This window comes from Cherax quadricarinatus, chromosome 29 (assembly GCF_038502225.1).
Source record: "Cherax quadricarinatus isolate ZL_2023a chromosome 29, ASM3850222v1, whole genome shotgun sequence".
In the NCBI taxonomy this organism is placed as follows: Eukaryota; Metazoa; Arthropoda; class Malacostraca; order Decapoda; family Parastacidae; genus Cherax; species Cherax quadricarinatus.
In genome coordinates, this window is record NC_091320.1 from 37,147,959 (window position 1) to 37,165,139 (window position 17,181).

At 47.6% G+C, this 17,181-nt stretch overlaps 1 protein-coding gene across 3 annotated transcripts in view; it reads right to left on the reverse strand.

Annotated features, from left to right (window-relative positions):
* stan (Protocadherin-like wing polarity protein stan) overlaps nt 1-15,736 on the reverse strand; it is a 403,445-nt gene extending 387,709 nt beyond the window's left edge. For all 3 annotated transcript variants that reach the window (XM_053779307.2, XM_053779309.2, XM_053779308.2), the window contains exon 1: nt 12,184-15,736. In XM_053779307.2, coding sequence (XP_053635282.1) covers nt 12,184-15,594 — 3,411 coding nt within the window. In that variant the 5' untranslated portion in view covers nt 15,595-15,736. The remainder of the gene's footprint in view (nt 1-12,183) is intronic.
* Between the last annotated feature and the right edge of the window lie 1,445 nt (nt 15,737-17,181).

Sequence of the window (17,181 nt, forward strand, 5' to 3'; positions counted from 1 at the left end):
CACCATGACACTACCCACCATCATGACACTACCCACCATCATGACACTACCCACCATCATGACACTACCCACCATCATGACACTACCCACCATCATGACACTACCCACCATCATGACACTACCCACCATCATGACACTACCCACCATCATGACACTACCCACCATCATGACACTACCCACCACCATGACACTACCCACCACCATGACACTACCCACCACCATGACACTACCCACCATCATGACACTACCCACCATCATGACACTACCCACCACCATGACACTACCCACCATCATGACACTACCCACCACCATGACACTACCCACCATCATGACACTACCCACCACCATGACACTACCCACCATCATGACACTACCCACCATCATGACACTACCCACCATCATGACACTACCCACCATCATGACACTACCCACCACCATGACACTACCCACCACCATGACACTACCCACCACGAAACACAGTAAGTTGTTAGGAAGTGGAATAGTTTGGCAAGTGATGTAGTGGAGGCAGGAACCATACATAGTTTTAAGACGAGGTATGATAAAGCTCATGGAGAAGGGAGATGGAGGACACAGTAACGGTCAGTGAAGAGGCGGGGCCAGGAGCTGAGTCTCGACCCCTGCAACCACAATTAGATGAGTACACTAACACTAATCAGCAACAAATACAGTCATCAACAACATACAGTCACCAGCAACACATACAGTCATCAACAACATACAGTCACCAGCAACACATACAGTCACCAGCAACACATACAGTCACCAGCAACACATACAGTCACCAGCAACACATACAGTCATCAACAACATACAGTCACCAGCAACAAATACAGTCATCAACAACATACAGTCACCAGCAACACATACAGTCACCAGCAACACATACAGTCACCAGCAACACATACAGTCATCAACAACATACAGTCACCAGCAACACATACAGTCATCAACAACATACAGTCATCGGCAACACATACAATCAGAGCAACACATACAGTCATCGGCAACACATACAATCAGAGCAACACATACAGTCATCGGCAACACATACAATCAGAGCAACACATACAGTCATCGGCAACACATACAATCAGAGCAACACATACAGTCATCGGCAACACATGCAGTCATCGGCAACACATACAATCAGAGCAACACATACATTCATCGGCAACACATGCAGTCATCGGCAACACATACAATCAGAGCAACACATACAGTCATCAACAACACATACAGTCATCAACAACACATACTGTCATCAGCAACACATACAGTCATCAACAACACATACAGTCATCAACAACACATACAGTCATCGGCAACACATACAGTCACCAGCAACACATACAGTCATCAACAACACATACAGTCACCAGCAACACATACAGTCATCAACAACACATACAGTCATCAACAACACATACAGTCATCAGCAACGCATACAGTCACCAGCAACACGTACAGTCATCAACAACACATACAGTCATCGGCAACACATACAGTCATCGGCAACACATACAGTCACCAGCAACACATACAGTCATCAACAACACATACAGTCACCAGCAACACATACAGTCATCAACAACACATACAGTCATCGGCAACACATACAATCAGAGCAACACATACAGTCATCGGCAACACATACAATCAGAGCAACACATACAGTCATCGGCAACACATACAATCAGAGCAACACATACAGTCATCGGCAACACATACAATCAGAGCAACACATACAGTCATCGGCAACACATGCAGTCATCGGCAACACATACAATCAGAGCAACACATACATTCATCGGCAACACATGCAGTCATCGGCAACACATACAGTCATCAACAACACATACAGTCATCAACAACACATACTGTCATCAGCAACACATACAGTTATCAACAACACATACAGTCATCAACAACACATACAGTCACCAGCAACACATACAGTCATCAACAACACATACAGTCATCAACAACACATACAGTCATCAACAACACATACAGTCACCAGCAACACATACAGTCATCAACAACACATACAGTCATCAACAACACATACAGTCATCAACAACACATACAGTCACCAGCAACACATACAGTCATCAACAACACATACAGTCACCAGCAACACATACAGTCATCAACAACACATACAGTCATCAACAACACATACAGTCATCAACAACACATACAGTCATCAACAACACATACAGTCATCAACAACACATACTGTCATCAACAACACATACAGTCATCAACAACACATACACTCATCAACAACACATACTGTCATCAGCAACACATACTGTCATCAACAACACATACAGTCATCAACAACACATACAGTCATCAACAACACATACAGTCACCAGCAACACATACAGTCACCAGCAACACATACAGTCATCAACAACATACAGTCACCAGCAACACATACAGTCACCAGCAACACATACAGTCACCAGCAACACATACAGTCACCAGCAACACATACAGTCATCAACAACACATACAGTCACCAGCAACACATACAGTCACCAGCAACACATACAGTCACCAGCAACACATACAGTCATCAACAACATACAGTCACCAGCAACACATACAGTCATCAACAACATACAGTCACCAGCAACACATACAGTCACCAGCAACACATACAGTCACCAGCAACACATACAGTCACCAGCAACACATACAGTCATCAACAACATACAGTCACCAGCAACACATACAGTCATCAACAACATACAGTCACCAGCAACACATACAGTCACCAGCAACACATACAGTCACCAGCAACACATACAGTCATCAACAACATACAGTCACCAGCAACACATACAGTCACCAGCAACGCATACAGTCACCAGCAACACATACAGTCATCAACAACACATACAGTCATCGGCAACACATACAATCAGAGCAACACATACAGTCATCGGCAACACATACAATCAGAGCAACACATACAGTCATCGGCAACACATACAATCAGAGCAACACATACAGTCATCGGCAACACATGCAGTCATCGGCAACACATACAATCAGAGCAACACATACAGTCATCGGCAACACATGCAGTCATCGGCAACACATACAATCAGAGCAACACATACAGTCATCAACAACACATACAGTCATCAACAACACATACTGTCATCAGCAACACATACAGTCATCAACAACACATACAGTCATCAACAACACATACAGTCACCAGCAACACATACAGTCATCAACAACACATACAGTCATCAACAACACATACAGTCATCAACAACACATACAGTCACCAGCAACACATACAGTCATCAACAACACATACAGTCATCAACAACACATACAGTCATCAACAACACATACAGTCACCAGCAACACATACAGTCACCAACAACACATACAGTCACCAACAACACATACAGTCATCAACAACACATACAGTCATCAACAACACATACTGTCATCAGCAACACATACTGTCATCAACAACACATACAGTCATCAACAACACATACTGTCATCAACAACACATACAGTCATCAACAACACATACACTCATCAACAACACATACTGTCATCAGCAACACATACTGTCATCAACAACACATACAGTCATCAACAACACATACAGTCATCAACAACACATACAGTCATCGGCAACACATACAATCAGAGCAACACATACAGTCATCAACAACACATACAGTCACCAGCAACACATACAGTCACCAGCAACACATACAGTCATCAACAACACATACAGTCATCAACAACACATACAGTCACCAGCAACACATACAGTCACCAGCAACACATACAGTCATCAACAACACATACAGTCATCAACAACACATACAGTCAACAGCAACACATACAGTCATCAACAACACATACAGTCATCAACAACACATACTGTCATCAGCAACACGTACAGTCATCAACAACACATACAGTCATCAACAACACATACAGTCATCAACAACACATACAGTCACCAGCAACACATACAGTCACCAGCAACACATACAGTCATCAACAACACATACAGTCATCAACAACACATACAGTCATCAACAACACATACAGTCATCAACAACACATACAGTCATCAACAACACATACAGTCATCAACAACACATACAGTCACCAGCAACACATACAGTCATCAACAACACATACAGTCATTACCAACACATACAGTCAGCAACAACATCATACAGTCAGCAACAACATCATACAGTCAGCAACAACATCATACAGTCAGCAACAACATCATACAGTCAGCAACAACATCATACAGTCAGCAACAACATCATACAGTCAGCAACAACAACATACAGTCAGCAACAACATCATACAGTCAGCAACATAAAGTCACCAGCAACACATACAGTCATCAACAACACATACAGTCATCAACAACATACAGTCATCAACAACACATACAGTCATCAACAACATACAGTCACCAGCAACACATACAGTCACCAGCAACACATACAGTCACCAGCAACACATACAGTCACCAGCAACACGTACAATCATCAGCAACACGTACAGTCACCAGCAACACATACAGTCATCAACAACATACAGTCATCAACAACATACAGTCACCAGCAACACATACAGTCACCAGCAACACATACAGTCACCAGCAACACATACAGTCACCAGCAACACGTACAGTCACCAGCAACACATACAGTCACCAGCAACACATACGGTCACCAGCAACACATACAGTCACCAGCAACACATACAGTCACCAGCAACACATACAGTCACCAGCAACACATACAGTCATCAACAACATACAGTCACCAGCAACACATACAGTCATCAACAACATACAGTCACCAGCAACACATACAGTCATCAACAACATACAGTCACCAGCAACACATACAGTCATCAACAACATACAGTCACCAGCAACACATACAGTCATCAACAACATACAGTCACCAGCAACACATACAGTCACCAGCAACACATACAGTCACCAGCAACACATACAGTCACCAGCAACACATACAGTCATCAACAACATACAGTCACCAGCAACACATACAGTCACCAGCAACACATACAGTCACCAGCAACACATACAGTCATCAACAACATACAGTCACCAGCAACACATACAGTCATCAACAACATACAGTCACCAGCAACACATACAGTCACCAACAACACATACAGTCACCAGCAACACATACAGTCACCAGCAACACATACAGTCACCAGCAACAACATACATACAGCAACACATACAGTCACCAGCAACACATACAGTCATCAACAACATACAGTCACCAGCAACACATACAGTCATCAACAACATACAGTCACCAGCAACACATACAGTCACCAGCAACACATACAGTCATCAACAACATATAGTCACCAGCAACACATACAGTCATCAACAACATACAGTCACCAGCAACACATACAGTCATCAACAACATACAGTCACCAGCAACACATACAGTCATCAGCAACACATACAGTCACCAGCAACACATACAGTCATCAACAACACATACTGTCATCAGCAACACATACAGTCATCAACAACACATACAGTCACCAGCAACACATACAGTCATCAACAACATACAGTCACCAGCAACACATACAGTCACCAGCAACACATACAGTCACCAGCAACACAGTCACCAGCAACACATACAGTCACCAGCAACACATACAGTCACCAGCAACACATACAGTCACCAGCAACACATACAGTCATCAACAACATACAGTCACCAGCAACACATACAGTCATCAACAACATACAGTCACCAGCAACACATACAGTCACCAGCAACACATACAGTCACCAGCAACACATACAGTCACCAGCAACACATACAGTCACCAGCAACACATACAGTCACCAGCAACACATACAGTCACCAGCAACACATACAGTCACCAGCAACACAGTCAGTCAGCAACAACAACATACAGTCAGCACAACATCATACAGTCATCAACAACACATACAGTCATCAACAACACATACAGTCATGAACAACACATACAGTCATCAACAACACATACAGTCATCAACAACACATACAGTCATCAACAACACATACAGTCATCAACAACACATACTGTCATCAACAACACATACAGTCATCAACAACACATACTGTCATCAACAACACATACAGTCATCAACAACACATACAGTCATCAACAACACATACAGTCATCAACAACATACAGTCACCAGCAACACATACAGTAACCAGCAACACATACAGTCACCAGCAACACATACAGTCACCAGCAACACATACAGTCACCAGCAACACATACAGTCACCAGCAACACATACAGTCACCAGCAACACATACAGTCACCAGCAACACATACAGTCACCAGCAACACATACAGGTTATATACCAACATGAGTATGTTGGCCTCAACAATATATCTACATATAAATTGCATTTATATAACTAGCGAGTATATAAACATAGCGTTCATTAAGTGGAGGTATGTGTATATACACACAGTGTTTATTACTGAAATGTCAGGGACACCATCCAAACAGCAGCACGTACAACAGTAGCGATAACAGGAGCAAGAACAACAGCAACGGTAGTAGTAGTAACAGCAGAACAGCAACAACAACAGTAGTAACAGCAGAGCAGCAGCTACAGCAATAACAGCGGCAACAACAGTAATAACAGCAGAACAGCAACAGCAGCAGTGGTAGTAACAACAGAACAACAACAACAGTAATAACAGCAGAACAGCAACAGCAGCAGTGGTAGTAACAACAGAACAGCAACAACAACAGTAGTAACAGCAGAGCAGCACCTGCAGCAATAACAGCGGCAACAACAGTAGTAACAGCAGAACAGCAACAACAACAGTAGTAACAGCAGAGCAGCAGCTACAGCAATAACAGCGGCAACAACAGTAGTAACAGCAGAACAGCAACAACAACAGTAGTAACAGCAGAGCAGCAGCTACAGCAATAACAGCGGCAACAACAGTAGTAACAGCAGAACAGCAACAGCAGCAGTGGTAGTAACAACAGAACAGCAACAACAACAGTAATAACAGCAGAACAGCAACAGCAGCAGTGGTAGTAACAACAGAACAGCAACAACAGTAGTAACAGCAGAGCAGCACCTGCAGCAATAACAGCGGCAACAACAGTAGTAACAGCAGAACAGCAACAACAACAGTAGTAACAGCAGAGCAGCAGCTACAGCAATAACAGCGGCAACAACAGTAGTAACAGCAGAACAGCAACAACAACAGTAGTAACAGCAGAGCAGCAGCTACAGCAATAACAGCGGCAACAACAGTAGTAACAGCAGAACAGCAACAACAACAGTAGTAACAGCAGAGCAGCAGCTGCAGCAATAACAGCGGCAACAACAGTAGTAACAGCAGAACAGCAACAACAACAGTAGTAACAGCAGAGCAGCAGCTACAGCAATAACAGCGGCAACAACAGTAGTAACAGCAGAACAGCAACAACGACAGTAGTAACAGCAGAGCAGCAGCTACAGCAATAACAGCGGCAACAACAGTAGTAACAGCAGAACAGCAACAGCAGCAGTGGTAGTAACAACAGAACAACAACAACAGTAATAACAGCAGAACAGCAACAGCAGCAGTGGTAGTAACAACAGAACAACAACAGTAATAACAGCAGAACAGCAACAGCAGCAGTGGTAGTAACAGCAGAACAGCAACAGCAGCAGTGGTAGTAACAGCAGAACAGCAACAGCAGCAGTGGTAGTAACAGCAGAACAGCAACAGCAGCAGTGGTAGTAACAGCAGAACAGCAACAACTCAAATATAACACTAGAAGAAAACATTCGTAGTAGGACAACAACAACGACAACAGGACAACAACGACAACAGGACAACAACAACAACAACAACAACAACAACAATAACGACAAGACAACAACTACAAAACAACAACTACAAGACAACAATAACGACAAGACAACAACGACAACAACAAGACAACAACGACAACAACAACAACGACAAGACAACAACAACAACAACAAGACAACAACAAAACAACAACGACAACAACAACGGCAAGACAACTACAAAACAACAACTACAAGACAACAACAACAAGACAACGATAACGACAAGACAACAACAACAAGACAACGATAACGACAAGACAACAACGAAAACAACAAAAACAAGACAACAAAACAACAACGACAACAACAACGACAAGACAACAACAACAAGACAACGATAACGACAAGACAACAACAACGACAAGACAACAACGACAACAACAACGACAAGACAACAACTACAAAACAACAACGACAAGACAACAACAACAAGAGAACAACAACGACAAGACAGCAACGACAACAACAAAAACAAGACAACAACAAAACAACAACGACAACGACAACGGCAAGACAACAACGACAAGACAACAACTACAAGACAACAACAACAAGAGAACGATAACGACAAGACAACAACAACGACAAGACAACAACTACAAGACAAAAACAATAAGACAATGACAAAACAACAAGAAGACAACAACGACAAAACAACAAAAACGACAAGACAACAAGAAGACGACAAGGCAACGACAACAACCACGACAAGACAACAGCAACGACAAGACAATAACAAAAAGACAAGACGTGTACGAAATGGTATATAATACCGACAAGATGAGAGTAAGACACATGTGCAACATCTGGGTATCTTTATTGTAGACGTTTCGCCATCCAGTGGCTTTATCATGCGAACAGCACCTGACGTTACTATATAAGCGCCAGGATTCTTTCTTCTGCTTCAGAATCTCCACGACTATGGTGCTGTTCGCACCCACTTCTAGTTTGAGGGACTGATTACCTCATCTTCTGTACATAGTTCTACTGTCTTCAAGTTATGTCCTAGAATTTGTATTGATAAAGCCACTGGATGGCGAAACGTCTACAATAAAGATACCCAGATGTTGCACATGTGTCTTACTCTCAAAAAGACAAGACAACAACAACAAGACAACGGCAAGACAACAACAAGAAGACGACAATAACAAGACAACAACAACGACAAAACAACACAATAACAAGACAACGACAACAGCAAAACATTGCTGAGTGTCCTTTACCGTTCACCTGAAAGAAAGTGCACACATTACCTGAGGTACACACATTACCTGAGGTGCACACATTACCTGAGGTGCACACATTACCTGAGGTGCACACGTTACCTGAGGTGCACACATTACCTGAGGTGCACACGTTACCTGAGGTGCACACATTACCTGAGGTGCACACATTACCTGAGGTGCACACATTATCTGAAGTGCATACATTACCTGAGGTGCACACATTACCTGAGGTGCACACATTACCTGAGGTGCACACATTACCTGAGGTGCACACATTACCTGAGGTGCACACATTATCTGAAGTGCATACATTACCTGAGGTGCACACATTACCTGAGGTGCACACATTACCTGAGGTGCACACATTACCTGAGGTGCACACATTACCTGAGGTGCACACATTACCTGAGGTGCACACATTACCTGAGGTGCACACATTACATGAGGTGCACACATTACCTGAGGTGCACACATTACCTGAGGTGCACACATTACCTGAGGTGCACACATTACCTGAGGTGCACACATTACATGAGGTGCACACATTACCTGAGGTGCACACATTACCTGAGGTGCACACATTACCTGAGGTGCACACATTACCTGAGGTGCATACATTACCTGAGGTGCACACATTACATGAGGTGCACACATTACCTGAGGTGCACACATTACCTGAGGTGCACACATTACCTGAGGTGCACACATTACCTGAGGTGCACACATTACCTGAGGTGCACACATTACATGAGGTGCACACATTACCTGAGGTGCACACATTACCTGAGGTGCACATATTACCTGAGGTGCACACATTACCTGAGGTACACACATTACCTGAGGTGCACACATTACCTGAGGTGCACAAATTACCTGAGGTACACAAATTACCTGAGGTGCACACATTACCTGAGGTGCACACATTACCTGAGGTGCACAAATTACCTGAGGTACACAAATTACCTGAGGTGCACACATTACCTGAGGTGCACACATTACATGAGGTGCACACATTACCTGAAGTGCACACATTACCTGAGGTGCACAAATTACTTGAGATGCACACATTACCTGAGGTGCACACATTACCTGAGGTGCACACATTACCTGAGGTGCACACATTACATGAGGTGCACACATTACCTGAGGTGCACACATTACCTGAGGTGCACACATTACCTGAGGTGCACACATTACCTGAGGTGCATACATTACCTGAGGTGCACACATTACATGAGGTGCACACATTACCTGAGGTGCACACATTACCTGAGGTGCACACATTACCTGAGGTGCACACATTACCTGAGGTGCACACATTACCTGAGGTGCACACATTACATGAGGTGCACACATTACCTGAGGTGCACACATTACCTGAGGTGCACATATTACCTGAGGTGCACACATTACCTGAGGTACACACATTACCTGAGGTGCACACATTACCTGAGGTGCACAAATTACCTGAGGTACACAAATTACCTGAGGTGCACACATTACCTGAGGTGCACACATTACCTGAGGTGCACAAATTACCTGAGGTACACAAATTACCTGAGGTGCACACATTACCTGAGGTGCACACATTACATGAGGTGCACACATTACCTGAAGTGCACACATTACCTGAGGTGCACAAATTACTTGAGATGCACACATTACCTGAGGTGCACACATTACCCGAAGTGCACACATTACCCGAGGTGCACACATTACCTGAAGTGCACACATTACCTGAAGTGCACACATTACCTGATGTGCACACATTACCTGAGGTGCACACATTACCTGAGGTGCACACATTACCTGAGGTGCACACATTACCTGAGGTGCACACATTACCTGAGGTGCACACATTACCTGAGGTGCACACATTACCTGAGGTGCACACATTAACTGAGGTGCACGCATCACCTGAGGTGCACGCATCACCTGAGGTGCACACATTACCTGAGGTGCACACATTACCTGAGGTGCACACATTAACTGGGGTGCACGCATCACCTGAGGTGCACACATTACCGGAGGTGCACACGCCACCTTAGGTGCACACATTACCTGAGGAGCACACATTACCTGAGGTGCACACATTAACTGAGGTGCACACATCACCTGAGGTGCACGCATCACCTGAGGTGCATACATCACCTGAGGTGCACATAACATTACCTGGGTGCACACATTACCTGAGGTGCACACACATTACCTGAGGTGCACACATTACCTGAGGTGCACACATCACCTGAGGTGCACACACATTACCTGAGGTGCGCATATCACCCGCGGTGCACACATCACCTGAGGTGCACACATCACCTGAGGTGCACATAACATCACCTGAGGTGCACTCATCTCCTGAGGTGTACACATCACCTGAGGTGCACACATCACCTGAGGTGCACACATCACCTGAGGTGCACATAACATTACCTGAGGTGCACATAACATTACCTGAGGTGCACACATCACCTGGGGTGCACATAACATCATCTGAAGTCTACCTGGAGTCTACTTGGAGTCTACCTGGAATCTACCTTTCACTCTCATCCTCACTCTATATTGCGGGCATAAATCTTGTGGGGTATGAAGGAGTGTGGGTGGGCTAGAAAGGTTGAATGGGTGGGTGGAGTGGGCGAAGAGGAGAGGGACTGCCCACTGAGAGGTCTATACACACTCGCTGGTAGTTAGTTGGGTCTAACCTTCCACACACATTAACTTTAAAGACCACCCTGGTCTGTGACCTTTGTTGCTGAGATGTCTTTATTGAGGCTGAGCAGAGGGGGGGCAGCGTGCCCCCTGCTGTGTGTGTGTGTGTGTGTGTGTGTGTGTGTGTGTGTGTGTGTGTGTGTGTGTGTGTGTGTGTGTGTGTGTGTGTGTGTGTGTGTGTGTGTGTGTGTGCGTGTGTATGTGTGTCTGTATTCACCTCATACCCAGTATACAGGTGGCCACTCACCCCGGTAGTACACAAGTGGCGGGTCACTCACCTGGTCAGTGACGTCAGCGTCCATGGCTGGTACCCGGCCGATGGGACCCACTGGGAAGTGATTCTTGAAGTTGTTGAAAATGATGCGGAAATCTGAGAGTACTGGAGCGTTGTCGTTGATGTCCACGACGTGTACCGTGACGGGGATGTCCGACCGCAGCGGCGACGACGTCGCCCGCACGTTAAGTTGGTACTTCTTCTTCGGGGACTCATAGTCAAGGTCGACGCGGGTGACGAGTTCAGCGCGGCCCTCTGACGGATGAGCCACCATGCTAAAGTTCTTAGCGTCTGGTCCACCAATGATGCTGTACTGGATGAGAGCATTGCGGCCAGCATCAGGGTCCCTGGCCCGCACCTCACCCACCGTCGACCCCACGGGAGAGTTCTCCGCTATGTACAGCTGTATGCGGTCCGTGTCGAACATAGGAGGGTTGTCGTTGATGTCTTCGACGTCGACCAGCACCGTCACTGATGACGATCGCTCCGGGGCGCCGCGGTCCACCGCCATAGCTACCAGAGAGTACTGCTCCACAGTCTCGCGGTCCAGCACGCGAGCGGTTCTTACCACGCCAGAGGTCGGGTCTAGGGAGAAGGCTCCGTTACCATCGTTACCGCCGACGAAGGAGTACACAACTCTGCCGTTGAGTCCAGCGTCGGCGTCACTGGCTTTAATCTGTATGATTGACGCCCCCACCGATGCGTCCTCTGGCACGGACGCTCTGTATGACGCCTCACTGAACACCGGGGCGTTGTCGTTGACGTCGACGACAGTGATCTCAACGTCTGTGGTGTCAGACAATGCTGGGGTGCCGTTGTCGCGAGCTGTGACAGTGAGCAGGTAACCGCCCTGGGCTTCCCGGTCTAGGGGCTTGGTGGTGGTGATAGCCCCCGTGCTGGGGTGGATGATGAACTCGGGGACTGACTCCCCGCTGAGGGAGTAAGTAATGCGAGCATTTTCTCCCGTGTCGCCATCTGAAGCTGCCACCATGATCACCGTGCTGCCTTCCGGTGCGTCCTCAAATATAGTGGCGGAATACGGTGTGTTTTCGAACTGCGGTGGAAAGGTGTTAGCGTCGCTAACGTTCACGTAGACGGTGGCGGTATCGTACCGTCCGCCGGCATCAGTCGCCGTCACCGTCAATATATAACTTCGTTCTTGCTTATAGTCAAGTGGCTGCGCCAGGGAGATCAATCCTCGACCATTCTGCGCAGTAATGGAAAAGCGACCTCGCTCGTTGCCTGAGGTTATAGCGTAGTGAAGTCTCGGGTTCTCGTCTCTGTCTGTGGCTGTGACTGTCACCACAGGAGTCCCGGGGTAGTCGCTCTCGCTCACAGCAACTTCGTAGTTCTTCGGCTGAAAGGCGGGGTCGTTGTCGTTCTGGTCTTGGACCTGAAGGATGACAGTGGCAGAGGCCGACTGTGGTGGGTCTCCGTGGTCCCTCGCCACCACTGTGAAGGTGTAGTGGTGGTTCTCCTCCCTGTCCAACTCCCTGCGCGTCAACACCCATCCTGTCGTCTCCTCCACCTCCACAGGGAGGTTCTCACCGCCCCCCTCTACGTTATACGTCAGGAGAGAGTTATCACCGGCGTCGTTGTCGAAGGCCTGAACGCGGACGATGGAGTAGCCGACGGGGACGTTCTCCTGGACGGTCTCCTGGAAGAGCGGAGTGTAAAACCTGGGAGAGTTATCGTTGACGTCCCTGATGTTGACCAGGAGCTGCGTTGTGTTGGACCGCGGGGGCGACCCACCGTCCTGGGCGCGGACCACAAGGCGGTAATGACGGTTGGTCTCGTGGTCCAGCGGGGCAGCTACGCGGATCTCACCCGTTAATCCATCAATCGTAAAATGTCCAGCGGTGTTGCCGCCAATTATTGCGTATCGTACTTGGCCGTTCTTGCCGCTGTCATGGTCGCTGGCCTGAACGTGCGCGATGACCGGAGATGCGGCGGCGCTGATGTCCTCAGGCACCTCCACTGTGTAGGTCCGCTCCGTAAACTGCGGGTAGTTGTCGTTTTCGTCCATGACAGTGACGGAGATCTGGGCCGTAGCAGTGAGACGGTGCTGGGCTGGACCCTGGTCCTCGGCCTGCACGGTCAGGGTGTACTGGGAGTGTTGCTCCCGGTCCAGGGGCAGACGGGTCGACAGTTCGCCAGACTTAGGGTCTATACGAAACACTTCGTTGGCACCGGAGGGATTTAGTATGGTGTATCGGAGGTCGGCATTTGGTCCGGCGTCCTGGTCGGTGGCGCGGACGGTTAGGACGGTGGACCCGACGCTCGTGGACTCACGAACCGACGTGTCGTATTCCTGACGTTCGAATACGGGTTCATGGTCGTTGGCGTCGTCAACATTAATCTGGAGAGTCGTGGTGGCTGAGCGGGGCGGAGACGACGCCTTGTCGACTGCCTTGACTCGGAAGTAGTGCACGTCGACAAGTTCTCTGTCCAGACGAGTCTTCGTAGTGACGAGGCCGGACGTGGGGTCGATCTCAAACATCCTCTGCGAGCGAGCGTCCAGCACCGCCTCGATAGAGTACGTCAGCGGTGCATTCTCCGGGTCCGTGGCCGTGACCGTGGTCACGGACGTCCCCTTTTCCGACTCCTCCACCACATGTGCTACCTCCAGCGTACGCTCGAAGTACGGCGCCGCCGTCTGCATCTGCCGACGTATACGACGGATGTGGGCGCCATCGCCAGCTGCGGCGTTGTGCAGCACCAGCAGTAGGTCGTGGTCGTACGTCGGGGTCAGCCCTGAGCATGTGACCTTCAACCCCAGCTTGATTCTGGTGACCCGCGTCAGGCAGGTGTCGAAGAGGCTGACCAGGTCCCCACCGTGAGTCTCCACGGTAACCCGGTGGTCAGAGACCGAAGTGTAGTCCAGCCTGCAGTGTTGCAGACTCCGTGGCAGCAGCGAGGGGATCCTGAGGATCACCTGGGAGCGTCGGACACACAACCACTCAGGATCACCTGGGTTGGGATCAGGCAGCGGCAGGGAAAGTGCCGCCTGGTCAACCCAGTGTCTCACTTCCCTCTGAAGGATGGCACTGTGGTGGCGGCACCCGTCACCCGTCACCAGCACCCGCACCGGCAGTGACGCATAGTCCAGCGGTGCCCCCGCCCACTCCGCCCACGCCTCCACCCACAGGGTAATGGGGTTGGTATAGAAGGTGCCCGCACAGTCGAGCGGTCGCTTGACCGTGACCGCACCGCTAGTGCGGTCCACGTGTAACAGTCTGTGGACGTGGGTGGGCGTCCTACGGGTGTCCAGCTTGTAGTGGGTAGGACCGTCCATGGCGGAGAGGAAGATGGTGCTACCCACGGGCGTAGTGTCAGCAACTACCACCAGGAAGCCCCAGGCTGGCGCCACCACCACCCCAGCTACCACCACCACTAACAACAACAACCACCACATAACTCACACCAACACACACGACAAACACATTGAAACACCGATTAGCGCGGGGTGGGCAGTGGGGGGGGAGGGGTACACTAGTGGCAGAGTTGCAGGTGTTGAAGCAGGGCAAGAAAACTGGGCATGGTTGCAAGGGCGTGGCCTGGGGACACTGACTCTTGCATCCTGGGGGAGAGCGGAGCAGCACACCACCGCCCCTCACACTCTCTCACTCCACACTGGAAGCTTTCTGCAATACGAACCCCCTTATAGCCCCCTCTCAGCCCCTCACAACACAAAATACCAACCATTCCCAAATTCCCCAACTAGACCCCCCTCACAGTACCCCCAATACCCCAACCACTAGCCTTAGAATCACCCACCAAGACGGTATATGTACGAGTCTACGGTAACTGGTAGATTTTTTGGAATGAAGAGTGAGGTAGATGGCGGTGTCTGGAAGATCCAGTCAGGTCCAGTCACTCTAGCGGGTGTTGCCAACACGTGGACACGTATTTTGTTACTCACAAGTCAGGTTCAACGTAGCTTCAATGGAGCAAGTTGATGGCGCTGGTGTTATAGTGGTGCTGATGTTAATGGTGCTGGTGTTGGTGGTGCTGGTGCTATAGTGGTGCTGGTGTTGGTGGTGCTGGTGTTATAGTGGCGCTGGTGTTATAGTGGTGCTGGTGTTTGTGGTGCTGGTGTTAGTGGTGCTGGTGTTATAGTGGTGCTGGTGTTATAGTGGTGCTGGTGTTATAGTGGTGCTGGTGTTGGTGGTGCTGGTGTTAGTGGTGCTGGTGTTATAGTGGTGCTGATGTTAGTGGTGTTGGTGGTGCTGGTGCTATAGTGGTGCTGGTGTTGGTGTCGCTGGTGTTATAGTGGTGCTGGTGTTAGTGGTGCTGGTGTTAATGATGCTGGTGTTAGTGGTGCTAGTGTTAGTGATGTTAGTGTTAATGTTGCTGGTGCTAGTGGTGCAGTGAAGGTCCCAGGTACCTACTTACAGCTAGGTGAACAAGGGCAGCAGGTGTAAAGAAACACTCCCAACATTTCACCCGTGCCGAGGATCGACCCCGGACTCCTCAGCATGGAGCAGAGAACGCTACCAACCAAGCCACGGGCACGAACTTCAACTGAGATAGATAAATACTGAGATAGACATTTAGTGGACGATAATCAGTGTCTCGAAACAAACAAATTTAAATAAGTACTGAATGGTACGAATTTAAATAGGTACTGAGTGGTACAAATTTAAATAGGTACTAAGCGGTACAAATTTAAATAGGTACTGAATGGTACGAATTTAAATAGGTACTGAGTGGTACAAATTTAAATAGGTACTGATTGGTACAAATTTAAATAAGTACTGAATGGTACAAATTTAAATAGGTACTGAGTGGTACAAATTTAAATAGGTACTGATTGGTACAAATTTAAATAGGTACTGATTGGTACAAATTTAAATAGGTACTGAATGGTACAAATTTAAATAGGTACTGAGTGGTACAAATTTAAATAGGTACTGAGTGGTACAAATTTAAATAGGTACTGAGTGGTACAAATTTAAATAGGTACTGAGTTGTACAAATTTAAATAGGTACTGATTGATAC